This window comes from Heteronotia binoei, chromosome 6, assembly GCF_032191835.1.
Source record: "Heteronotia binoei isolate CCM8104 ecotype False Entrance Well chromosome 6, APGP_CSIRO_Hbin_v1, whole genome shotgun sequence".
NCBI lineage: Eukaryota > Metazoa > Chordata > Lepidosauria > Squamata > Gekkonidae > Heteronotia > Heteronotia binoei.
Genome location: NC_083228.1, coordinates 37,253,998 through 37,281,572, shown reverse-complemented (window position 1 = coordinate 37,281,572; position 27,575 = coordinate 37,253,998). Strand labels below are relative to the sequence as shown.

Sequence of the window (27,575 nt, the reverse complement as noted above, 5' to 3'; positions counted from 1 at the left end):
GGTTGCCAGATTTCATCAGCCGGAGCAAAGTCAGTATGACTCAGCAGGAAGCTGATTGGTTACCTGGCTGGACTTGATGTATAAATGTACAAAGACACTTTACTGTGTGTGGGATATGTGTGGTGGAGAGCAGCGGAGCACTTTGTCAGATTGGAGAGTGAGAGGTGTAAATAAATTGTATATAGTGGTTTTAACACTACTGTGTGCAAGCTTTCATTCTTTGCGTCACTAAAGACCACCCTCCTAAGCACGGGCGCATCAAGATGTCATATGTTGTTTGCTGTCATATGGCCATCTAGCCAAAGAAGGAGAGCCCACCACCTCTCAAGGAAGCCTGTTCCACTGAGGAGCCACTCTGTCTGGAAGTTCTGTCTAATGTTTGTTGAAAACTCTTCTGATTTAACTGTCGATTCTGATCCCCACCTTCTGGGGCCACAGCAAACAACTCAGCAGTATCCTCTATATGCCAGTCCTGCAATTACGTGAAGATGATGATCATATCACCTCTCAGTCATCTCCTGTCCAGCTCCTTCAGAACTTCTTCACATGACTTGGTCTTCTACTCATAGTCCTGCTTCAACAGACTATTTGAAAACTGATAATGAGCAATAAGAACTAAAAATATAAATAACTTACAGAATGAATCAGAAACTGTACAGATACTCTACACTTAAGGAAATATTTTATGCATTTCCACATTTGAGATGAAATATATGCAGTTAATACTTCATATTAAGTAAGGCTTCATTTGTACTGCTCCATCAACCAAAACATATCTGGGTATAGCTTCAATGGAGCATCAAGGCCTAAATTAAAGTCTACATGTTGCCAATTGGAAATATTCTTATGGAAGATTAAGGAAGTGATTCGAGGGAGCAGCAGTTCAATATCTTCTGAATTTGCAAGAATATCATTTCCACCACTCCACAGGGCTGTTGGCACAGTCATATCTTCCACTTTATAAAATGGAGGAGTAGTCTGTCGAAGAAAAAAAAATTAAAAATGAAAATGAGCATTGCTGATTGATTAATTATATTTTTTTCTTGGAGAACCCCCCCCCCCAAAAAAAATGATGGTGGGCATTGAGCAACCACTAGCAATTGCCCACCTCCCACTTCTTTGGATGGAATCATGAGGGTGGGGAGAGTCTATGCAGGTTCAGTGAGGGGGAGCTGGCATGTCACGGGATGGCTGCCCATGGTCCAGCGCACGCTCCCTACCCACCCACCCTCTTGTTAAGACCATGTGGATTTAGCTTAGGCTTCCCAAACCCCCCGCCCTGCCGGGGGACCCCTGGATTAGCAGCCTTTTCCCCTGCTCTCCAAAAAGGTGGCAGCGGGGTGGTAGTGGGGGGGGGGGAAACGACGCGGCCTCCCTTCGCAAGGTGCATGCTGGGACTCGTCGTCCTTGCGTCCTCTCCGGCTGCTACAGGCATCTTTTCGGGGAGTCTGGCCGGCGGAGGGGGGGGGAGCTGCACCCCCAGAGGACCATGTGCGTTTCTACCTCTGGAGGCTTCAGTTGCTGATTGAAAGGCTTCCTCTTGGGATTGGGTGTCTGTGTTACTTTGAAGAAGTTGGCAGCAACTTGTGAGTAGAGAGGCCAGTCCCCCTTCAGTGTTGCCAGAAATTGGGGGGGGGGGGAGTCTGCTGAGTACTTCATTATTCTCTATGTGGAGATCGATTCTCATAGGGTATATGGGGAATTGATCTGGAGGTTTCGGGGGCTCTGGGGATGCTGTTTTTGAGGTAGAGGCACCAAATTATCAGTATAGTATCTAGTGACTTTCCCCAAAGTATCCCCCAAGTTTCAAAACAATTGGACCATGGGGTCCAATTCTATGAGCCCCAAAAGAAGGTGCCCCTATCCTTCATTATTTCCTATGGAAGGAAAACATTTTAAAAGGTGTGCGGTCCCTTTAAATGTGATGGCCAGAACGCCCTTGGAGTTCAGTTATGCTTGTAACACCCTTGTTCCTGGCTCCGCCCCGATGTCTCCTGGCTCCACCCCCAAAGTCCCCAGATATTTCTTGAATTGGACTTGGCAACCCTAATTTAGCTAGTTACTGGTTATGGGGCTGAGCAGGGAATTTTTGGGCCTTACTAAATTTGGCCACGGGGGGGGGGGGGGCTTTTTTCACCTGATCCACATGGTCAGAGTGATGAGGTATAAATAGGCCTGGTATCACTGGTTAGGCCCTAACTGGGATGATGGGAAAAGCATGGGTTGAAGGATATTTTGAATTGGCAAGCATCCGAAGATATCAGCAATGCGGGGGGGGGGGGGGGGGGATGTTCTCAATTTGGCTACCTAGAGGCTTGGAAGTTCAGGTGGCCCAGCTGGGGGCCTCTTCAGGATTGGGGGAAGCATATGACTAACCTTAAGACTTCACAGTCATGGATATGCTCTCTCTACACACTGGCATGTGAGCCCTGATGAGTAGAGTCCGGAAGCATCTGGACCTGACTCTGAGCCAGGGTAGCTTGCCTGTTAGGAAGCTTGCTTTGCAAGCTCAATGCAACCTGTGCTTTAAGATTTATTTAATGGTACAGATCAGCTTATATGTAAATAACATTCCCAGTTTATCCCATAACTTGTGTAGTGTTAAATTCAAGGGGGTGAGTGGGCAACAGAACAGTTCATCTTCTAGCATCTGAAAATCTCTTGAATATATGAAGCCGCCTTCTACTGAATCAGACCTTCGATCCATCAATGTCAGTATTGTCTACTCAGACTGGCAGCGGCTCTCCAGGGTCTCAGGCTGAGGTCTTTCACATTACCTCCTGCCTGGTCCTTTTCGCTGGAGATGCCAGGGATTGAACCTAGGACTTTCTGCTTACAAAATAGATGCTCTACCACTGAGCCACAATCCCTCCCCTTTGCTTGTGGATGTGGGACATCTTTTTTTGGAAAATTATTTTTTGGCATTTTGTTCCACCTATATCTCATTCAACATCTGAATCTTTCCCATGTCAGTAATAAGCAGAAAAATAGATTCAGTAAAATGAGGGTGTTCCTGAGTTAAATTGTACAATTCTACTAGTTACTTCAGGATGGCCAACTCTGTACCAGAGTGGTGGAATCAGAGAAAAATTATTGAAAGAGGACTTTAATGATAAACCAACATATACTGATGTTCTAAGTCTAAAAAGCTTAATGCCCAAACATGGGAAGGAGGAAAATATTTCATAATCTGCAGGATTCACAGGTAGGTAGTTGGGTCTTTTTTTTTTTTTATCAAGCAACCCAAACATAAAAGATCAATTCCAGTCATCATGCCCAGGCTTATCTCATCACTGTCAGTGCTTTTTCTCTTTTCTTTTGTGATTGTTTGTGTATAAACCAAAGTGCTGATAATGTACTGTATCTTTTGGTCCTGGAACACTCTTCTGCTTCAAGAACGTAAGTGTAGGCCCTTGTCTGAAGGAACCCAGACCCTTGCAACAATGAAGTAGGTCTCTCTAGGCAATACTGCCTGTGCCAGGCTCACTTATTGCCAAACTGCACTCCCCCCCCCCCCGATGTGTTTTGAATACATCCAGGTAGCAATGTACTCTCTATCTAGGGTTGCCAAGTCCAATTCAAGAAATATCTGGAGACTTTGGGGGTGGAGCCAGGAGACATTAGGGGCGGAGCCAGGAGCAAGGGTGTGACAAGCATAACTGAACTCTGAAGGGAGTTCTGGCCAAAGGGGGCTCGGAGCCCAGCCCGGCCCAGACGCCCCCTCCTCCCTGCGGGAGCCAAAAGCGCCCACAGCGCCCCGCCGCCCCTGCCACTCACCGGGCCATGTTCTCTCTGGTGGCGCCATGACGCACATTGCCCACGTCCCCTGCACCCCAGTCCCGGGCCGCCCACCCGCCCAGCCCAGCCAGCCAGCCAGCATAGCAGCTCTTGCCGGCCCAGCGGGGATGGGGCCAACTTCAGAAAGGGGGCGGCCCGGTCAGCCGCGGCCGAAGGGGGCTCGGAGCTCGAAGCCCGGCCCAGACGCCCCCTCCTCCCCGCGGGAGCCACCGAAGGGGGGGAGCAAGGCCAAAAGCGGCCAGAGGGCGGCCAGCCCGGGACAATCGCCATGGTCCCGCCACCCCTGCCACTCACCGGGCCACACTCCTTGGCGCCGTTTCCCCCCTCCCCCACTTCCATTTTTTTTGGGAGCGGGGGAAGAGGCTGGAAATCCTGGGGTCCCCCACCAGGGCAGGAGGGTTGGGAAGCCTATCTCTATCCTTGGAAATCTGTTGACTCCACACCAGTTCCAGTGTTCCCATTTTTACAACAGTGCCTGCTGTCCTTACTGCAGAGATGCTAATATCTTCTGCTGGTGCCAGTTCTCTGCAACTGAGTAGCCAACATGTTCTGAAGTTCTGCACTTGAAAAGCTAATAGCTTGTGTTTATATTTGATGCTCTTTAATACTTGGATTTTACTTTAATTCCTGCTGTCCCTTAGGCCTTAATCCCCCTGGGGACCCCCATTTTTGGCATGGTTTGTCTGCCCCTTTTCTGCAAATACGTACTCTTCGAAATAGGCCTAGCAATGACAGATGGTATCTAAATTAAACTGATATCAAAAGGCAGTGAGTCACACTAAAGCAGAAAGCACTCTATCACTCATGCAGAGGCCCAGGGGTGGAGCAAATGCTAGTGAGGAATCAGTCTGTGTCTCAATGATTGGATAAGAAAATTTCTGCTCTTTTCTAGTCATAACAAGTATTCTGTCATATTCAGCTTCCAAATCTCTCCATAGGAATACCATAGACCAGGGGTGGCCAACGGTAGCTCTCCAGATGTTTTTTGCCTACAACTCCTATCAGTCCCAGCCAGCATGGCTGATGGTTGGGGCTGATGGGAGTTGTAGGCAAAAACATCTGGAGAGCTACCGTTGCCACCCCTCCAATAGACATTCTTCATACCAAAGGAGAAGACTCCCTTCTATGATACAATGGATTTTATTTTCAGTCAATCTTTGAAAGAGTGGGGTTTTATCACTCCCGCACTCAATTGCCAGCACCCTGTAACTTTTCTTCGTCTCAGCAAAAGGATATAGGTACCCCTCAGTCCCAGTTTTTGTAACCAGTTTGGGATACATCCTGTTACTCTAGCCTCTCAGTTGGCCTCTTGCTTTTCAACTTCATGGACCTGTTTCTGTGTCTCTTTCTGCCACTAAGTCAGTTTTTTCACCTAATGTTGCTTTGTCGCATCTAAGGACAACTTCCCTCTTTTCACTCCATGGGCAGGCCCCTATGTATCATGCTGGCAACTGAGTGCGGGAGTGATTTTATTCCCCAAGCAGGTAGGTGGTTTTTATAGAGAAAGGTTTTGTGTTGTATCTTCCACTGTCATTTTCTTTTCAGAGGAACTGAGTAGTGACTCATGAAAGCTCACACCCTGCCACAAATGTTAGTCTTTAAGATGCTACTGGACTCTTGCCATTTTCTACTGCTACAGAAGACTAACATCTTGATATTCTTTCCTGTAATTCTCTTTTAGCTATACAAACTGTTTAACTCAATTTGGTCTCCTTTCTGTTTATTAAGATAAAAACAGTTTCTGTTTACAAACCTGATTCCCACTTGTTCTTTCGAGTGTTGGTCTGAATCTGGACCTTGGTGCACACAGGTTAGGTTACAAGTATTGATGTACCTGAAAATGCACATTTGCTCTGTTCCAGCAAGGGGGTGCTTTTGCATGTTGTGGGTCATGTGTATGCCAATTTGAGTAACAGCACTACCTCGGAGAATGAATATCTACTCAAGGTACTACATTTTAAGAAGGAGCATGACAAAAGAGGATTTTAAATAAAGCAATGAGATCCTAATCATGATTTAAAGAAAAAAGGTAAAAGGAACTTATACAGCGAAAACAGTATTACGGATGCATGGAAATGACCATTTTATGAAAGAATAGAAGAAATACCTGAACGTGAACAAAGAAGAAGTAAAGATCAGGATATAGATCAGAAGGGGATGGACAGGAATGCATACACTTAGCAAGAAATAGTCAACAAAGTACTTGTTTCTGTGATGTCCTCTCAGTCATTCATCATTTCCAAAGAATTGTATAAGAAACCAAAAGTCATTCCAGTGCTCATACTACATTTTTAACCAGCAAGGTAAACCTCTTATAACATGATTCACACATTTTTTTTCAACGTCCTCATCACTATCACCTTTTACTTACCATATTATATACAGCTTTGTTTTTACTGCCATAGTCAAAATATTTAAATTCTCCTGATCGAGCAACCTAAAAGGAAAAGAGAGAGATATAGTGTGAAACCTGGCAAATTCTCAAAATTTTGTATGACTGATAGTTAGGGTTGCCAACTTAAGGTTAGGAAATTCCAGGGGATCTGGGGGGGGGGAGCCTCAGGAGGGCAGGAAAAGACGAGGGGAGCTACCTCAGTGGGATATAATGCTGCAAGGTCTATCTACCCTCCAAAGCAGAAATCTTCTCCATGGAACTGATCTCTGTAGGCTGAAGATCAGTTGTAATTCTGGGAGATCTCCAGGTCCCACATGAAGGATGACATCCCTATGTAATATTCATGAAATAGTAATTACAAATATAAAAAAAAAAATTCCCCGTAAAATCTCTGAAACCTCAAGATAAAATAAACTGTTGTAAGCTGCCCTGAGCCCCCCGCTTGTGGGATAGGGTGGGGTATAAATCACAAAAATTAAATTAAATACTGAATAGAATAATGTGGGCAACTAAATGGAATGTGGAAGAATACCCAACTAGTGAAAACTGGAAAGACAAAATGGCAGATCTTTAAAATGAATTTTCTTGAACCCACAGGACTTAATTCAGCTCTGGAATTGTCCTGCAATTATTACAGGCTGTATAATAAAATGTTAGTCTTACTACTATATCATTGGGAACCTGAATAGCCAGCTTTCTGTTATTGTTTCTTGTATCTTTAAATGGTGTACAGCTGTTTTCAATTAATGTAATATACAGGAAAGTGCTTGTGTTAATATTTTGAGATTATTCTTCATGTCTACTGCTGTGTGGAGTGATTCTTTATGTTCTGCTGAGTGATTGTATTGATTAAGTTATATTTTGTGAAACTATGTGCGTCTTATCATTTTATTAGATATTCTGTGTAATTTTAGATGTGTGGGCTATGCCTCTTGGAAGAAGGTTGTTATGGAAGCAGTAACAAATGCAAGCGTTGCTGTTGAGGCTATTTATGATTCCCACTGCTTAAAACATTTCTCTTGGAGAGACTGAAGCTTGAAAATTATGTGGTTTGAAAATTGAAGAAAAGATCCAGCAGAGAGCTCAAGGGACTGTTTTGCAGAGAATACTTGATGTACTGGCACTTTAATTGACCTGCAGCAGTGGCTGAAATGTTTTAAGTGCTTGAAGTCGGACACTGACGTGCTTACATGAAATTTGAAATTTTGATACTTTGCTTGCACTGCAAATTTCCCATTTAGATTTTATAACTATATGTTATTCATTCTGTATTGAGGGATAATGATTTCTAAATATATTGGTTTGAATGGACAATTTAATTTTGATTTTTTTTGTTACTGTGCACAGTTATTTTTTGTTATTTCGCTGTACTTTCTGTGGTACTCTAGGATTGCTAAACCTCCAGGTGGAGTCTGAAGATCTCCTGGGATCAGAATTGAATTCCAGACAAGAGATTTTTCTCCCCATCCTGGAGAAAAAAACTGCTTTGGAGGGTGGATTGTATGCTATTCTATTCACCTGAGGCCTCTCCCTTTACTGAGAAAAGCAGCCTGGGTTACCTAGCAACAGCCTCTGGCTAGCACTTCCCGGAGGGGACACTCTCAGCGGGGCCTTGCCTCCCTGTATATTTGTGGGGCCTTTGGAGGGTGCATGTGCTGGGAGGCCTTTCATGAGGCCACACAGCAACCCTTTCTGAGGCTGGTTGACAGAGAGGACACAGAGAAGATTTGGTTGTCTCTGAGGTAACATTCCTGGGCCTGAGTAGGCGGGGGGAAAGGAACATGTCTCTCACAGTTTACTGTTTGCTTCACTGTTTGCTTTGCAGCAGTGTTGTTGGAGGGTTGAGGAGAGACAGACTGTCCCTGACTTCTTACAATGGGCCCTGAGGACAGGCAGTAGTGATCAGTAAGCCCCCAGGAGAATTTGTCAGCAGAGAACTGTCTCACTCAAAGGTCAGTGGCCTTCTGGTGGGGTTCTTGCCTGATGGGGCCAGTGGTGGGGGAGGGAGAGCAGAATCAGCCAATAGCATATCAGAGACAATGTGAGCCAATCCTACATAGGCCACATCCAATGAATGAAAATCCTCAGATTTGCCACTGCGGTAGGGCTTTTATTTATTACTGATATAAAGTTTATTTAGAACATGCCACATACATATCACTGCAAAAAGGGGAGAGAAGAGGGAAAAGTCAAAGTATTCTGAGGTATGTAGTAAATTTTAACAGTAAAATTCATACAAACAAAAACTTTTACAGTCTAGGGCAATCTCAACAAAGAATCAAGGTAGGAAGGGTTAACAGCATATCCCAAGTTTGATCAGAAAGTTCTCCTTACAAAATGTTTTGAAATCCACCCCACACCACAAGGGAGGACATCTATTATTCCTTTTCCCCTGAAGTTCCTGAGATCTACCAACAAGAAAGGGGGGAAAGACCCATGCTCACATACAAACTAAGGGGGAAGAGGAAGGGGCCAGAGCAATTTCATATACATATCACTCACTACTATAATATTTTTTGGAGTATTCTGGAATATAAAGTAGACTTTAACTATAAAATCCTGAGAAAACAATTACACAATCAAGTGAAGTATCAACAAAGAATCAGGGCAGAAAAGGACATTACATCCCAGGTTTAATTAAAAAAACTACCCCAAAAAATACATTGAGAACTATACCCTACCACAGTGGGAGAATCTCTCCAACACCCTACCTCCCTAAAATACCTGGAATCTTGCCAACAGAGGAAAAGAGAAGACTCCAAAGTCACATACCAGCTATGGAGGGTAGGGGGAGCTGTACTAAAGTTATTGAAATGCTATTTTTAATTCAGCAATATCTTTAAGACTATCAGGCTCTGTTCACACAGCATGTTGAGTCTGTGTTAACCTGACCCGGTTCTGTTCTGAATATCTTTGTTCCGGATATTATCAATCAGACTGCCATACTGCAATTCGAATCACTCTGCAGTGAAACCGTCTTCTGCCATCCACACAATGGCACCATGCAGTTTTTTCTCCACTTTTATGTGCGTCATGCACATGCGTGCACAAGTGCATATGCGCACGCACATAGGTTAAAACATTATGTGGTTATGCAGTTATGCACATATTGCTAAGTAGTAAAAAAAAAAATGGCGACCGTAAACCGGATGTCTGAGGCTCCTTTTGCTCCGGGACAGCCTTCAGACATCCGGAAGTTGGTCAAGAACTATCCAGACGGGCAAACTACGAGGTGAAACTGGAGAACTCAAAAAGCACCACAAAGGAGCAGGTAACAAAATACTCTGGTTCCGAGAAGCAATGGGGGGGGCTACTACAAGTTAATACCAAGAGGCAGATGTTACTGTCTGATCAGCCACTTTTAATCCAGTATGAAACAGCAGCAACAACTGATTATACTGTGCATCTGAACAGCCCCTCAGTATATTTAGTATAGCATTATAAGTATTTTCTGAAATAGTGTTTTATTTAAGATCTGTCTTTGATACATATATAGATCTATCTATTGCCATATCTTTCTGAAATATTTTAGAACATATTGTCTGCCTTTTTTATTATTGTTTGATTGTGGTAACTATATTATTAAGACACATCAATATTTCAAAGCAATGTAAAATTACTTTAAATATTCAATGTTTGATAACTAATGCTTAAACAACTTCTGGGCCTTAATGACTATTTATATAGTACATAAAGATTATTAAATATCTGCTTAAGTAGTGTTAATTTCAATTAGGACTGAGACGGAAAATATTTTTTAATATTATAAATATGTTCTACACAGAAAATGTGTATTTTAAATATTGTATGCCTATTGAGTTGTTGATCACCCTTGTTATGTATGTTAAATATTTTTTATCAAATTCTCATCTCCCTGTCCCTTTTTCTTTCTGTACCCCTATTTTATCTAAAACAATACAAACATTTTTTTAAGGATAAAATACAAGATCCCAAAGTGGTAATTTTAAATTGATGATAATCCTAGTCTTTGGAAATATCTAATCTGAGACCTTTGATAATTAAAGTTTTAAAACCCTGAACATAGATCTTTCCTCACAGGTGGAGATTATTGTATTTAGCCACATGTTTTCCAGGTGATCCAACTACCAGTTGGTTATGTTCACTGCTGTCTCAGGCACTGTTTTTGAAATTTTGATAATACAAAGCCTTTTTGTGCCTCATATAGCTAGTGGAGATCTTGTTCTTTTCTAAGATGTATTCTTGGTCCATGCCATTTAATAATTGTTTGTGAAAACTGGGAGTGTTTTATGAAATCTAACAAACCAACTGTAACTGGTCTGGCCATTCTGGATAACATGAGAACCTCTGATGCCTCATGTATGATCTTAAAGTTATCTTCTCTATTCCACCCCCTAGCTTGCAGTATTTTCATGTTGAACATATGAACATATGAAGTTGCTTTATACGAAATCAGACCCTTGGTCCATCAAAGTCAGTATTGTCTTCTCAGACTGGCAGCAGCTCTCCAGGGTCTCAAGCTGAGGTTTTTCACACCTATTTGCCCGGATCCTTTTTTGGAGATGCCGGGGATTGAACCTGGGACCTTCTGCTTCCCAAGCAGATGCTCTACCACTGAGCCACCGTCCCTCCCCTAATATTCCTTCCTTCCTTCCTATCCTTAAAAAAAACTACCCCATAAACATAGGAAGGAATGTTCAATGTGGTAGGGAGCAGATCTGTTTGTAATTGTAAGAAACGGCAACATGAACATATGAAGCTGCCTTATACTGAATCAGACACTTGGTCCATTAAAGTCAGTATTGTCTTCTCAGACTGGCAGTGGCTCTCCAGCTGAGGTTTTTCACACCTATTTGCTTGGATCCTTTTTTGGAGATGCCGGGGATTGAACCTGGGACCTTCTGCTTCCCAAGCAGATGCTCTACCACTGAGCCACCGTCCCTCCCCAACTAAAAATGCAGATAAATGAATGATAGAAGTCTTTCCCCTATAAAATTCATCACAGTGCTTTTGGAAATATTGCAGCACCTAGACAATCATTGTAAAAATGTAAGGGACAATATGTCTGAGTTTTGAAAACTCCTTTTCAGTAGATGAAATACATTTTTTGGCATCCAGCCATAAACATTCCTGAATCGCATTGGGCATTTGCAATGGCAGAACAATCTACATTTTCCCACTGCAGACCACAATGCCTCCCAGCGTTGGTCTTGGAGCACCATGTATTCCTAAGAGCAGCATTTCAGGGGACATTTTGAATTGCAGGAAGAAGAGAGAGGCAAGGAAATTGCACTCCGCTTATGGAAATCACTTCCTTTCATGGAAATGCTTTGTAGCAGGGTTTCCCAAATCCCCCCCCCCCCCCGCCCCTGTACCCTGGTTATTTTTACACTTCTCCTTCGTGGTCCACTAAAATTTGGGGCTGGAGCCAGGAGACTTTGGGGGTGGAGCCGGAAGACAGGAAATAATGTACAAACAAGCCTAAAACTCTTGCAATATTTTGTTTAGGAAAGGTAGGAGAATAGTGAGATTTTGCAATGCAATTTTAAAAATAAAACATTAAGAAAAAGCACAAGGACCACACAACAGAAAACTAAAAATATAAAATGCTCTCAGCCTGGGATAACATGAAATGGCAGCCTGGGAAAACATAAAATGGTAGGGCTTTTCAAGCTTCTCTACCCCCCAACGTCTACTCAGATTAGCAATGGCAAGGAAGGAAGGAAGGAAGGAAGGAAGGAAGGAAGGAAGGAAGGAAGGAAGGAAGGAAGACAGGGGGAAAGACTGACTGACAGAAAGAGAAAAAGAGAGAGAGGAAGAAAGACAGGAAAAGACTGACAGAGAGAGAGAAGGAAGAAAGACAAAGAAAAAGACTGAAGGAAGGAAGGAAAAGGAAGGGAAAGAGTGAAAGAAAGGAGGGACAAAAGGAAGAAAGAGAAAAGAAAGGAAATGGGATGGGATGGGATGGGAGCAACTTTCCTTTAAAACTGCTCACTCTTGGTGGGAAATCTGGCCACAGAGTCCTCAACGCTGGGCCACAGGGCCTCCAGTCCCCTGGCCTCTCCCCCGCATCACGCCTCCCCCCCCCCCCGTCGCATGCCTCCTTCTCCCTTCCTTCCCCACCACAGACAGGTCCGTTTCATGCTGCACAAAGCCTCCCCCCACACACACACACTGATCGCCCGATTGGTGGGAAATCGGTGCTGAGCTCATTCCATGCTGGCTCAAGCCAGCCACAGATCGAACAGACCGTGGCTGAAAAGGGCTTATGGCTCCTCCCTCCCCAGCACTTCCTTCCCATCCATGCGCCCTTTTCAGCTAAAGTCTGTTTGACCTGCGGCCGGCTTGAGCCAGCACGGAATGAGCTCAGCACTGATTTCCCTTCGATCGGGCGATCAGTCTGGGGTGGGGGGAAGATCTTTGCGCAGCATGAAACTGACCTGCCTGGGGTGGGGAAGGGTGGAAGAAGGAGACACTGAGGTGGGCAACCCGAGGAGGGAGGAGGAATGCGGGGGAAGGCAGGGGAGGGGTGGCCAGGAGAATGGAGGCGCTGTGTCCTGCCATTGTGGGCTCCACAGCCCGGTGCCATGTTGCAACCCTGCCATTGGGAAATGCCACTTTGCAGCATTGAAACCATAGACAGGCATTGAACATTCAATCATATTGAAAATGTTGATGTGGTTGCATTTCAACTGTTAGAAAATAATTACTTAACTCTACCTGGCCCCAGTGAACCAACGTTTTTACTGAAGAATAATCAGGAAACATTGAAGCATAGACATCTATTCGACTCTGGGAAAGAAAAGTAAGAATGAAAATGTGTTTAGATTCTGTTTTTTTCACAGCTCTCAAGGTGGAAATGAATGAAATAATAAGTTTGGGGTTCCCACCAACAACTGGTATCAATGAAGACATACAAATCCCTGGATCCAGCAATGAATATCTACATGTGGAAGCATGTTGATTTGGATACAGATGCATATCCAGTAGTATAATCCCCCATTCTTATGGTGATGCTCATACGAGCCCTATTACAATGGTAATTTACATTTATTTTCTTCCAGCTCAAAACACAAATCTTTGCATAGGAGTACTTGAGACATGTAATCTAACGATCCTATGCAGTTTGCAGGTGTCATTCCACCTGTCCCTCCACCCTCCTGTCCATTCAAATATATCACGGATAAGGTCTTGTGATCATGGAACTGATGGGAATTGTACACTGTTATGCAATTAAATTCATGTGTTGCATCTAATTGCCATGTGAACAGCAGCCACACATCATCAGACACTGTGCTCGTATTGTGGTATAATGATAATTTGCAAGTGGATTGGATTGTCTATATAAAATAATCAGGTGGTGAATTAGTGCTACAGCACAACAAAACTGCTATGCCCAGTGATGTATAGATGCTACCATTTATAATTACTGGAATTCACATGGCAATTATAATAGGGCTGAAATCGACATTTCTTTCAAATCTCATGCTTCTCTTCTTGCTTTCATGTAGCCTTGAACCAGAAGGAAAGGTGGGGTTTAAATAAATGTTTAAATAAATAAATAAACAGAACAAATCTACTTACCACATTTATATTCTTCTCATTATTTCCAAAAATTATGGAAATAAATTTGATGCACAGTTTGTCCACTGCTGGATAGTTGCAGACCTTAGCATTCAGATGTTTCATCTTATTTGGAATCATACAAAACTCCTTGTTGCCCCATATAAACTGTAAAATAAAAAAAAATGCATAATGTCACTCTCTTTAAGTAGTCATCTAAATGTGTTTATTAGCAAGAGAACTTTTCTAGTTACACTGATGTCCTTATACCTGATTGGTGAATTCAAGGCTGCATTAAACTCTGTGATTCCCAACATCCTCGTACCAATGCTTTCTGCTGTCTCCTGCATCTTGTAGGTAAAATTAAAGAGGTATAGGTAGAAGAGAAAGTCCAAGTCTATTCAGGATCCTTTGCACCTATAAGAACCTTTGTTCATGGTGAGTAATAGGAAGCAGAGTAATAGGAAGCAGAGAGTGAGTATAAATGGGCAGTCTTCGCAGTGGAGGACGGTAAGCAGTGGGGTGCCGCAGGGCTCGGTATCCATGCTCTTTAACTTGTTCATAAATGATTTAGAGTTGGGAGTGAGCAGTGAAGTGGCCAAGTTTGCGGATGACACTAAATTGTTCAGGGTGGTGAGAACCAGAGAGGATTGTGAGGAACTCCAAAGGGATCTGTTGAGGCTGGGTGAGTGGGCATCAACATGGCAGATGAGGTTCAATGTGGCTAAATACTTCTTCACCCAAAGAGTGATTAACATGTGGAATTCACTGCCACAGGAGGTGGTGGCAGCCACAAGCATGGCCACCTTCAAGAGGGGTTTAGATAAAAATATGGAGCAGAGGTCCATCAGTGGCTATTAGCCACAGTGTGTGTGTGTGTGTGTGTGTGTGTGTGTGTATATATATATATATATATATATATAATTTTTTTGGCCAATATGTGAAACAGAGTGTTGGACTAGGTGGGCCATTGGCCTGATCCAACATGGCTTCTCTTATGTTTTAAACGAGACCTCTTAAGAGCGGGACCCAGTGAGCCACAGCACCCAAACTGGTATCCACTCTGGCCCGCTCACAAAGTTCTTAGCATAGACCGGATCCCCTGGAAAGAACCCCCTAGTGGCCTCCCTGGTCTCGGGGGAACTGCAGAGGTTCGAGGCCTAGTCGGGGTGTAGCCTATCAAGCCGGGTGGTTAACTGCCTGCCCATGAGTAACTCAGCAGGGCTTACACCCGTAGCCGGATTAGAGTTGATCCTGTTCCCAAATAGGAAGGCAGACAGTTGGTGGTCACAATCCCCATGGACTATGCGACCCAGGACCTCCTTGGTTGTGCGAACCATGTGCTATGCTTGGCCGTTAGTGGCAGGGTGAAAGGGAGCAGACCGAATGTGGCTGGTGAGGTACCTATTCAGGAATTCCTGGAACTCCCGGGAGGTAAAAACAGTGCCATTGTCCATCACTATGGTGACAGGGATTCCGAGGGTCCAAAAAACCCTCCGTAAGACTCTGACTGCAGCCACAGTGGAGGTGGAAGCAATTGGGATGACCTCCAGCCACTTCGTGTAAGCATCCACCAAGATAAAGAATATTTGCCCCTGGTATGGCCCCGCAAAGTCTAAGTGTAGCCAGGACCACGACACCCAATTGGATTCCCAGAGGTGAACGGGGGTGCCGGGCGGATTTGGCCAGGACTCTTGGCAGGGTGGGCACCTCCTAACCCACCCCTCTATCTCTTCATCCATCCCCGGCCACCATACATAGCTCCACATCAGAGCTTTCATACACAATATCCCCAGGTGTGTCTCGTGCAAGGTTTCGAGCACTTGCTTCCGGAGTGGGGGAGGGACCACCACTCTGCTGCCCCAAAGAATACACCCTTTGTGTAAGGAGAATTTCTCCCGGCGAGAAACAAACAGTCTGAATTCAGCGTCCAATTTGCCTGTGGGCCAACCCCTCCCCACCCAGTTCAAAATGCTTGCAAGTATGCAGTCTCTACCCATGGACCTGACTACCTCAGCTGCGTGGAGGGGCCGCTCCAGTAGAGACTCCAGAAGCATCACATGGTGGGCTGGATCAGGGTCCATCTCCGGAGCGAAAGGCAGCTGAGGGCGTCTGCATGGCCCATTGCCTTGCCAGGGCGGTAGACAAGCTTGTAGGTGTATGAGTTGAGGAACTCGTTCCACCACAGGACCCGCTGCAACACGATCTGCAGTGTCTGGTGGTCTGGGGCAAGTAGGCCAAGCAGTGGTTTGTGGTCTGTGGCAATCATGAAGTGCCTACCATACAGTTAGTCGTTGAATTTGTATATGCCCACCACGATTGCCAATGCCTCCTTATCTATTTGGGCATAGTTGCACTCAGCCTGCTTCAAGGTCCGAGAGTAATAAGCCACAGGGACATCTCCCATACGGGAGTTGGTAGCCCAGGACGGCACCCACTCCATAAGGGGAAGCATCACAGGCTAAAAACACGAGGAGGGACTCGTCAAAATGGTGGAGTACCTAATTTGAAACCAAGATGTCCTTGACCTCCTGGAAGGCTGTAGTCTGCTTTCTTCCCCAGACACATGGGGCGCCCTTGTCTAGGAGGCTGTAGGGGTTCGTCCAGGGCTGCTTTGTGGGGCAAGAATGAGTGGTAAAAGTTCAGGAGCCCCCCCAAAACTTTGCAGCTCTGCATTGCAAGTGGGGGCTGGGGCCTGGACTATCGCCCTGGTCTTGTCGGCCATTGGGTGAATTCCCGCGGCATCCACCGCAAACCCCATGAACTCCACCCTTGGCACCCCAAGTGAGCACTTCACCCACTTCACCTTGAGACCTTCATTCTGGAAATGGTGGAGCACCTCTCGAAGGCAGCAGCAGAACTCATCGGCATCGGGTGCTGCTATCTGAACATCATCAAAAAAGGGTTGTACTCTGGGAATCCCTTTAAGGAGAGAGTCCATTAAGCTTTGGAAAATTCCCGGAGCCACGCTGACCCCAAATTGTAGCCACCGCACCTTGAAAGCCCCCCGGTGCATAATGATGGTCTGAACCTCAGCCGTTTGCTCATCCACCGGAAGTTGTTGGTATGCTTGGGCCAAATCCAGCTTCCCAAAAATCTTAAGAGCCGGCCAGAGAGGTGAGGACATGGCTGACCACTGGAACAGGGTATGGGTGGTCCTGCAATGCTTTATTTATTGTGCATTTGTAGTCTGCAAAGATGTGCACGTCCCTGTTCAGCTTGACTGGGGTGATTATGGGGATTTCCCAAGTGGCGTGGGAGACAGGCTCTAGCACCCCCTGGGCCACAAGGTGGTTCAGTTCGGCTTCGATTTTTGGCTTAAGTGCAAACAGAACCCGCAGAGCTTTCAGCCTTAAGGGCCTAACCATGGGGTCCAGCTGCAGCGCGATAGATAGCCCCTTGTAGATTCCCAGAGCCTCATTGAATACTTCCAGGAGCTCCTGGCACACTTGGTCGAAATTGTGGGCCTGCATGGGGTCCGCCCCCACAATTTTGATGCTCAAGGACTTAAACCAAGCCAATCCCAAAAAGGCAGTGAGCCAGTGCTTCACCACAAGTATGTCCAGGACCCCTTTAAAATTTTTGAACTCCACCCTAACTCTGGCCCACCCCATGATCTGCACTGGATTCTTTTGAAAGTCCCACAATATGAACTCCACAGGCTGTAGGGCTGGCCGGTTGTGGGGGCAGAGTTTACTGAGGGTCTCCTCCAAAATTATGGAGATGGAGAATCCCATGTCCAATTCCATCAGGCAGGGACCCCCCTCGATCAAGACCTGCACTTTGACCTTGTCAGGGGTGTCTAGGGGCAAGTTCATTCCCAGGATGCTGTTTGAGGCCGTCATGTGTGCGTCTGTCGAGTCATGGTGTACGGACTGGGGCCTCTTGTTGGTTCTGACCCTGCAAGCTCGAACGATGTGGCCCACTTTTCTGCAGTCTGCATTGCGGTAGGGGCAGTCTCGGCGCTCGTGTGGGTCCCGCACTTGGTGCTTGCCTGTGGTTTGTTTGGTGTTTTCAGCCCACTGCATTGCTGGCGGCATGCAAGATGACAGCCTGATTTGCGGAAGGGCTGGTGTGCGTCTGTTCAAAGGCGGTTGCCTGTTGAAGTGCTTTCGTGAGGTTGATGTCTTTGTCCTCGTATGCTAGCAACTTTCTGCACATTTTCTCTTCCCTGATGCCAACTGCAAAGTGGTCCAGCAGGATCTCTTCCAGGTCCCCCATGAAATCACATCTCAGGGCTAATCCACAGAGCTCTGCAAGATACTCGGCTGCGGACTCAGCTTGTCCCTGCTGTCGCGTGTAGAATGTGTGCCTGCATGTGAGACAGGACGGCTGTAGTGCCATGTGGTTCATCATTGCCTTGACCAGCTGGTCGTAGATGGCCCTTGCAAGGGTGGTCGGTGCGATGAGTCACTTCATTAGCTGGATGGTCTCCACCCCGCATAGACTCAGGATAAGCACTTTCTTCTCTGCCACTGCTTCCATTTTGTGCAGCTCTATGTAGTAGTTGATCTGGTCCACCCATGATTCCCATAAGTCGGGCCGGGTGACATCGAATGCCGGTAGGGTTTGTCCGGGAGCAGTAGCCATGGCCTCAACCGTGGAAGCACTAGAGCTCGGAGCGCAGGACTTGCGGGTGACTGGAGGCTGCTCTCTGCTCACCGGTATCCCATCCTCGTCACCAGTGTAATGTACTGAGGTCAGAGACATTCAGATGGCAATATGCTTTTTTAGCGAGTACATCACAAAGACAACATGGCGGGGCAGGGTCCCCCATTATATACATTTCCCAGAACAACCTTCTTCCTGGTCAGGTCCAATCCTGGCCAGTTAAACTTCCTACCACAGATCGCCATAGGCGGGTTGCATTTGTCCCTTCCAGGCACCACCCATAGGCGCGCTGTGTTGTACTTTCCAGAAAGAATGCCAGACACAACATTATGAATCGCCCAGTACCTGTTATTGCAAGGCCTTGGGTGATATACAGCATAATATAAACATTAAAAAGTTAAGAACAAGAACATGAAATTTCTGCAGCAGACTAACATCAAGTGGTGAAGATACTAATGACAGAATTATCCCTTAATTCTGGACTGTAGCCACTTCATGGGTGTAGAGGGATGGGAAACAGTCTGAAGGAAAGGAGATTGTGGGAGGATACCAGTCAGAATGGAAACCATCACTGCGCTCATCAAAAGGCCTGGCAGAACATCTCTGCCTTGAACATCCTGTGGAACTGCATCAGATCACACAAGTCCCTGACGTGTATGGCAGAGAGTTCCACCAGATTGGGGCCGGGACTAGGCAAACTAGGTGATTACCCAGAGCAACAGTCTTCTAGGGGCACCAAACTGGATGCCTCCCCATGTGACTTGGTGATGCTGTCAGTGCAGAAGGAGCACCCAAAGTTAGCCTTGCCTAGTGTGCCTGACAGTCTAGGGCCAGCCCTGCCAGGACTCAAAAAGCCCTGGCCCTGGTTGAGGACCGCCGGATATGTTTGGTGCCAGTGATGACTAGCAGATTGTTATCCAGGGAATGTGAACACTCTCCTGAGGACATACTGGAGGAGGTGGTCTCTTGGTCCCTGACTGTTCAAGGCTTTAAAGGTTAACACCAAAACACCAAATCTTCTGAATCATTCTTATTTTTCCCCACATGAATCACAAATACTGTCATTAGAAACTGGCTCTTGTATAAGGGGGGGGGGGGACAGAATGAGAAACATTTGGGGGAAATCAGAAACACCTACCGTTTTGAAACCATCAGGAAGTAACAGAAATAACATGCAAGGGCTTCTATTGTCTTTCAGTACATAGGTAGGACCAAAGAGCATTTGGAGCTTGACCTTTTTAGCAACCTCTGGCAAGAGTGAAAAGGCAATCAGACCTGCAAAGAGAAAGGTTTTTAAAGGACTTTTTAAATTAATTTATTTTTTTTACAGTGGCCTCTCTGCAAAATTTAACGCCCTTAACAGAGAGCACTATTTAAACATATCTCTACCCATTTTACCCCCCTCACCTTTTGTTTTACTATTAGCAGTAGCATAATACTCCTTTTCAAAAGGTTCTGTCCATTTGCACTTTTCTCTATGATTTTGTGCGTGTGCATTGTGGCTTCAGTCGGGGTACTTCTTTGCACAGGAGTGCTCAAGACAAGTAATAGAATAATCCTGTGCAGTTTGCAAGTATCAATGACAGCATCGCCACCTATCCCCCAGCTCCTGTTCATTCAAACGCATCATGAATAAAGTCTTGCAATCATAGAACTGATGGGAATTGTACACTCTTATGAAGTTCAATTCATAGGTTTCTGATTCTTTTCAAGTATGGTGCAAGGTTGATCCTTGCTCTCTGTGTTGCCTACTGCTTAGAACTGACATTCCTGTACCAGAAATGACAGTATGGGGTGCATCACAGATACAGACTAGTTAAGATGAGGAAGATGGCATCACTTTAGCTTGTTGACTTGTAGGTAGGGTTGCCAGCCAAGGGAAACAAGGCAGGGCAGGAGACTAGTGAGGGAAGGACTTACCCAAATGGTGTTGGTTCTGGCCTCATAACTAGAAGTGATAACACTGCATTTGTGGATGCTCTAGGATTGACTTGAAATTCTGTGGGTTTTGTGCTCTATAATTTGCCATTTTACCATAGCATATGAGTGAATCTTAAAGTGTCCTGTGACATGGTGATACCACTTTGGGTTATGCAGCTGAAAGTGAAATCATAACATCAGTTTATGCCATTTCACCACCACCCATTTTCTCCTATGGCCATATGGAGCAGTAGTGGAGGAGCAAGACAATGGTTGGGAGGTTGCCCACCAAAGTGGACTATATGGCCAGCCGTATGAAATAGGCCTGCTGAAAGAATAAATACAGGCTAAATATTAGTTTTGAGGTTCAGTTCCTGAACATCTTAATTGCTTCCTATTTTAGCCTACATGAAGTACTAGTCCTTGGAAAATTCTCATTTAGATTCATTCTACATCAGTTCTTTCAAGTTGCAATTCCTATGCAGTACTTTAGGAAGATGGCTGGCACCTGGGAGAGGTAGAGTTTGGGGAAGAAGAAGAAGAGGAGGAGGAGGAGGAGATTTCTCTTCACTTGCAGTGTCAGAGCACATTGCAATCTGCTTTCCCTTTTCCTCCCCACAACAGACACGCTGTGAAGTAGGTGGGGTTAAGAGAGCTCTTTTGAAAACTGCCCTTGAGAGAAACAGCTCTGAGAGAACTTGTGACCCAAAGTCACATCAACAGCTGCATGTGAAGAAGTGTGGAATCAAACCCAGTTCTCCCAGATTAGTCTGTGCTCTTAATCACTACACCAAACTGGCTATCTGGGGGGAGAAGGTATAATGCCTTGGAGGATATAATGTCATGGAGTCTACCGCCAAAGCAGCCATTTGCTGTAGAGAAACTGATCTCTTTCACTTGGAGAGCAACTGTACTTCTGAGAGATTTCCAGGTCCTACCTGGAGGCTGGCAACCCTGCATTATCCTACATTTAAGGCTTGCCATTTCTATTTGAGCAGGTTTGTTTGTTTTCAATAGTTTTGTAAAAGATTATCAAGACACCATCAATGGATGCCATTTGTTTCCCATATTTCCCCCCCACTGCCATATTCAGCAGATATGAAAAGGCCTGCTGTAAAATTACATACAGACTAATTATTTATGTTGGTTTGGAGTTCTTTAATCTCCATCTATCTAGAGCACCAAGCCAACATTAATACTTTTAGTCTGCATGAAGTATTAGTCCTTGGAAAATATTAATCCTTGGAAAATTCCAATTTAGATTCACTGTATGTCAGTTGTTTCAAAATGCAATTCCTACATAGTATTTCAGAAAGATGAATTAGAATTTCTTCCAAAAAGAAATCTCTGAAGAGAGATAGTCTCAGAACTTAGACCTTCCAATCATATAATCAGGTCCTGTCTGTGGGTTGCCAAATTCAAATTAGAAAATTCCTGGAGATTGTAAGGGCAGATCATAGGAAAGATGGAGTTTGTGTAGGAGAGGGTATATTGTCATTGCATCAGACATTTTCTTCAGGAAAACTGATCTTTGCCATTCAGAGAGCAGCTGTATGGGGCAGGGGGAGATTTTCACATGCCTGCTCCAAAATTTGGTGATCATATCCTGTCCTATGTTTAATCAGTCCCAGACTTGCCATCTCTTTTTGAGCATAAACTTTGCTTTCTTTTTAATAGTTTCTTGAATGACAGGATTTAACATGTTAGGATGTCAAGCATAGAAGATGAAACCCATTTCATTACATTCCTTTCCACTTACCCAATGAGGCACCCTGGGAATGGCCAATAAAATAAAGTGTCTCCTGTTTCGTTTTCGTCAAGATAAAGTTAATTCCAGCTGGAACGTCATAAATCCCTATTTCATGAAAACTGTAATAAATGGATGCACAAATGACAGCTGAATTGACTTATACTCTTCTAGTCCTTTCACTAACACCACAGTAATATTTTTAATTGGGAAAAAATAAATTTAAAAGAAAAATCCAAAGTTTCTGACCCACTCCAAGGGCTTATCAATCTACAAAACTGGCTCAAGAAAGTAATAAGGTAGGTTGCTTTTTGATGTTCAGTTCCACTAACAGAATTACCGCTTTCAGTATATTAGAAAAAAAGGAAACTATGTTGTATGCCATGTCTCTAGACCTACTCAAACAGCTCACAACTATAAAGCAGGCAAATAATAAAAGCAAATAATAACAATAGTATCCAAGAGCTCTGTCTGCAGGGGAGGGTGGTCTATAAGTCAGATTTATAAATAAATAAATAAACATGCCATCAAGTCACAATTGACTCCTGGTGACCCCCCACCAAGGGACTTTCCAAGACAAATGAAAAGCAGAGGTACTTTGCCATTGCCTTCCTCTGCAGAATCTTTGTTGGTGATCTAAGCCAAGGGATAAAAGCATGCAAAACAAAGAGTCCAAAATTATATTAATAACACAATCCTCAAATTAGGAGCTGACCATAATGCAGCTAAAAAGATAGGATTGCCAAGTCTGACTCAGAAAATATATGGGGACTTTGGGGATGGTGCCAGGAGACTTTATGATGTCACATTCTGTGATGTCACTTCCAGGCCAATAATCAACTAATGTCACTTCCCAAACTCTACGCCTTCCAACAACGTCACTTCCAGCACCCTGCACCAAAAATCCACCCCTTCCTGTGGTGTCACTTTCAGGGTACTTCCCCAAACTCTCAACTTTCTCTGAAGTCATGGATGGGGGTGTAGAGTTGCCAGCTCCAGGTTGGGAAATTCTTGAAGACTTGGAAGTGGAGCCAGGGGAGGTCAGGGACCCCAATGGGGTACAACACCATAGTGTTCACCCTCCAAAGCATCCATTTGCTTCAGTGGAACTGACTTCTGTGTTCTGAAGATGAGCTGTAATTACAGGAGATCCCCACCTGGAGGCTGGCATCCCCAATGCATCATACCAGCTACTACCTCAGAAAGCACCTCCAAACGCTGACCCAGACAGATAAATTTCAGCCACGCACCTTCTATCTGAATACAAATTAAAAAAAAAAACTTATGTCTTGTGGTTAGGGTTGCCAAGTCCAATTCAAGAAATACCTGAAGATTCTGGTGTTGGAGCCAGGAGACATTGGGGGTGGAGCCAGGAACAAGGGTGTGACAAGCATAATTGAACCCCAAGGGAGTTCTGGCCATCACAATTAAAGTGCCAGCACACCTTTTTAAATGCCTTTCTTCCATAGGAAATAATGATGGATAGGGGTACCTTCTTTTGGGGCTCATAACATTGAACCCCCTGGTCCAATCATTTCAAAACTTGGAGGGTATTTTGGGGAGAGGCAATAGATGCTATACTAAATATTTGGTGCCTCTACCTCAAAAAACAGCCCCCCCAGAGCCCCCGATACCTGCAGATCAATTCCCTATTATTCCCTATGGGAAATGTTCTCTATAGAGAATAATAGAGTGCCCAGTAGACATTTCCCTCCCCCCTCCCCGCTTTCTAAAGTGGGGGGAGGGCCTCCAAACCAGGGAATCCCCTGCCCCCTCCCTCCCTCTCTCTCACACACAAACACTTACTGGGTCTGGTTCCTGCACAACTTTACTTGCTCTGAAAACGAAAGCAAAACAAAGGGCGGGGCTGTTCTCTGATGAAACTGTTACTGACCCTTTCCCATGAAGCGCTTCCCGTTTCCTGTTTCCTGCTCAGCTTTAAAGGCACACATTTTAAAAATGGACCTGTTTGCAGGTTTCTAAACCTGCCGGAGCTCTAAAAGTACATGGTGACTGGGGACTGGAAATCACTCAGAGTTACAACTGCTCTCCAGATAACAGGGATCAGTTCCCATAAATAAAATGGATGCTTTGGAAGGAAGGTACACTCCATGGCATTATATCCTGCTAACACTGAAGCAATCTCCAAATCTCACCCTCCCATTCCTCCCAGATCTCCAGGAATTTCCTAATTTGAAGGTGGCCACCCTAAGGGGAATCGATCTCTGTAGATGGGATATCCATTGTGATTCCAAGAGATCTCCAGTTTAGTAACTCTAGAAGGAGAGAAGGAACCAGGAACAGGGGAAAGGCTATGGGGCTTTCAGTAAAGGGAAAGAGGATATTGTTGGGGAGGGGGAATGAGATGCCTCCTGTAAGTCCTTGTGGGGTCCTGCTTATTTATCATAAATCTTTTGCAAAGTCTCAAGAATCAGAAAATCTTGTTTGACCTAGTACTGGAAAATTGCAAGCAGTAAAAGAATCCTTTTTATCACCTAAATCAGGGGTGTTAAACATGAGGCCTAGGGGCTGAATCAGGCCCTTGGAAGGCTCCTATCAAGCCCTTGAACAGGTCTGCTTCCTTCTCCCTCTCTCTTGCTTCCTTCTGCATTACAACTTGCTTTGCCAGGCTCACTCTAGAAATTTGGGAGGGAAATTCTATAGTACCATAGAGTTTCTCTTCCAAATTGCTAGAGCATCTGGGGAAACCATAGAGTTTCCCCAGAAGCCCCTAGAGCGGCTTGTAATATCAGGAGGGGATCCCCCCTGCCAGCCCAATGCATCATCAATGACTTAAAAACCTCAACTAAATAATTATATTCTCTTTCACAAGCACCAAGGGAGAAGACCTTTTCTTACACACAGACAGACCCCCAGTCTTAAACAACTCACCCATAATAATACAACATCTAACTTCAACATGGACACTGGTACCAGAGTTTACAATAAATTCAGATGCCAACTTTTCTGCCACATACACCCAGACAATGCAATCACTGGACCTAACAACATCAACACCTCCATCTCACACTCATTCACTTGCCCATCTTCTAACATTGCATATATGTCATTATATGCTAACAATGTCCTTCCATTTTCCGCATAGGGCAAACAGGTTAAATCCTACCCCAAAAGATAAATGGATACAAATCTGACATTAAGAATCACAAAATTGAGAAACTTGTATGAGAACATTTCAGTCTTCCAGGACATTAAGTAGGTGACCTCTAAGTAGCTGTTTTATTGCTAAGGAACTTCAGGAACAGACTGGAAAGGTAAATTGCTGAATTACAAGCTCTTACAACACTGGGAACAACCTCCCCAGGACTTAACAGGGTTACTGGTTTCTTATCTCACTACAAATGCTAATTTCAGTCCTTATATCTGTATTGTCACCAAGAAGGACTATACATCCTCTTTATTTTAGTGCATTTCTTATTTGGAATAGTAAATTGGAATAGTGATAGTAATGTAATGCAATGAACAATAGAATATCATATAATTTGGAATTGTAGATTGAAATGTATTTCTCTGGTCTGGTGACAGAGAAAATATAAAACTCCATAAGCAATTACCACATCTTAAATAAAAGAATGCTGTTAGTTGCATCCATGCTTGAGAGGAAATATATGGGAATTAAATCCAAACAAATGGTAACCATATAAACTAAGCTTCCTATTCCTGTTTGGTCCTTTCATCTGTTAAACATCTTCATTGTGTTTTATGCAAATTGCTGCTCACCCTCTCCCTTTATGTATGAACTGCTAAGTTCTATTTCAATGTATCTGAAGAAATGTACATGCACACAAAAGCTTATGCATTGAATAAAGCTTATACATTGAATAAAGCACACAAAAACTTATACATTGAATAAAAATATCTAAAAGTGCCATGAGATTCAAAGTGAAAACAATGTAAGATTGCCATAGCTTTCAGAACAAAGATTGCAATCTATCCAACCTCCAGATTGTTCTCCAAACTCACCTGAAATCCCAAAATTCTTCTTGTTCAATTGACATGTTCTGGTGTCTTCTAGACCAGCTTGACCCTCTGCAATTTAGCAGCCAAACATCATAGCCAGCATCTGCTAGGACAAATCCTAGACTGTTGCTGGGAGGATTTAAAATCCAGCATCTACTGTCAGCAAGCACACCAGGTACAATTAGCACAGGTGGGTTATGTCCTGGAAGAGACAGAATGGGAGCATGATACAGTCTCAGGAACGTGTCTCTGCTAATAATTTTTCTTATAAGTCTGGGACAGAAAAATGGCCTGCAATGATGCCCTAAGACTAGCGTTGCCACTGAAATTCAGAATTCCTTTATTCAAAATCTAAATCCAGGTGACTTACAGCATTAACCTTTAATTTGAGGCATCCTGAATATGGCAGTGTCTTGGTACCACTGCCATATTTAGGATAAAATAGAGGGAGATGGGAAGAGAAAAGAGAAGGGGACCTCTTCCAAAGAAGCAGCTGCCACCAGTTAAGTGGGTTTAGGAACCCCAAAGGAGGAAAATTTAAGGCTTTATGTGGAGAGTCCTGGAATTATGAGTTTACTTAGAACACTATTCCTCCTGCTAGAATTCTGCACGGAGCACCAGCTCACCATCACCAACACTATCTTTCAGCAGAAGAACAGCCTGAAGACAACCTGGATGCACCCACGGTCCAAGCACTGGCACCTTATCGACTATATTCTGGTGTGCCAGAGAGACCTTCGAGATGTCTTACACACCCGAGTAATGCCCAGTGCGGAATGTCATACGGATCATCGTCTTGTACGCTGCAATCTCCGTCTTCACTTTAAACCCACACCCAGGAGAGGAGGTATCCCTCGGAGGAAGCTTCAGGTTGGCAACCTTCAGTCAGCCGAAGTTAAAGCTGCCTTCCAGGCAAAACTCCAGTCAAGAATTGAGGACCCCAGTTGCCCCACAGACCCTTCTCCAAAAGCACTCTGGGAACACCTAAAAACTACCATCCTGTTGATCTCTGAAGAAGTCCTCGGGTTCTCCACAAGGAAGAACAAGGACTGGTTTGACGAGAACAATCAAGAGATCCAAGAATTACTAGCGAAAAAGAGATCTGCCTACCAAGCCCATCCTGCTCAGCCCTCCTGTCCTGGGAAAAAAGCAATCTTTCGCGCTGCATGTAGCAACCTCCAGCGCAAGCTTCGAGACATTCAGAACGAGTGGTGGACCAAGCTTGCACAGAGAACCCAGCTGTGTGCAGACACTGGTGATTTAAGAGGGTTCTATGAAGCCCTGAAGGCAGTATATGGCCCATCATATCAGGCTCAGAGTCCCTTGCATAGTGCAGACGTCCAAGTGCTCCTCACAGACAAGGTATCCATACTGAACCGGTGGTCGGAGTATTTTCAGGTTCTCTTCAGTGCCAACTGCGTAGTTCAAGATTCAGCAATCCACCTCACCCCACTTCAACCAGTGAAAACAGAGTTGGATGAGATTCCCACCCTAGAAGAGACTGTTAAAGCCATCAAGCAACTGAAATGTGGCAAGGCAGCGGGAGTTGATGGAATCCCACCAGAGATCTGGAAGCATGGG

The 27,575-nt window shown here is 44.6% G+C and overlaps 1 protein-coding gene and 1 non-coding gene across 2 annotated transcripts in view; both read right to left on the bottom strand.

Annotated features, from left to right (window-relative positions):
- Positions 1 to 744: 744 nt before the first annotated feature.
- The window catches only part of LOC132573656 (lipase member M-like), a 38,950-nt gene continuing 12,119 nt past the window's right edge, over positions 745 to 27,575 (bottom strand). The window contains exons 3-9 of the mRNA XM_060241280.1: positions 25,998 to 26,196; positions 22,026 to 22,135; positions 19,485 to 19,621; positions 13,757 to 13,903; positions 12,893 to 12,964; positions 6,170 to 6,235; positions 745 to 978 (exon numbers count right to left, since the gene is read on the bottom strand). Coding sequence (XP_060097263.1) covers positions 745 to 978; positions 6,170 to 6,235; positions 12,893 to 12,964; positions 13,757 to 13,903; positions 19,485 to 19,621; positions 22,026 to 22,135; positions 25,998 to 26,196 — 965 coding nt within the window. The remainder of the gene's footprint in view (positions 979 to 6,169; positions 6,236 to 12,892; positions 12,965 to 13,756; positions 13,904 to 19,484; positions 19,622 to 22,025; positions 22,136 to 25,997; positions 26,197 to 27,575) is intronic.
- Positions 2,799 to 2,870, bottom strand: TRNAT-UGU (transfer RNA threonine (anticodon UGU)). Its single transcript has one exon. It is a non-coding gene; the product is annotated as a tRNA-Thr (tRNA).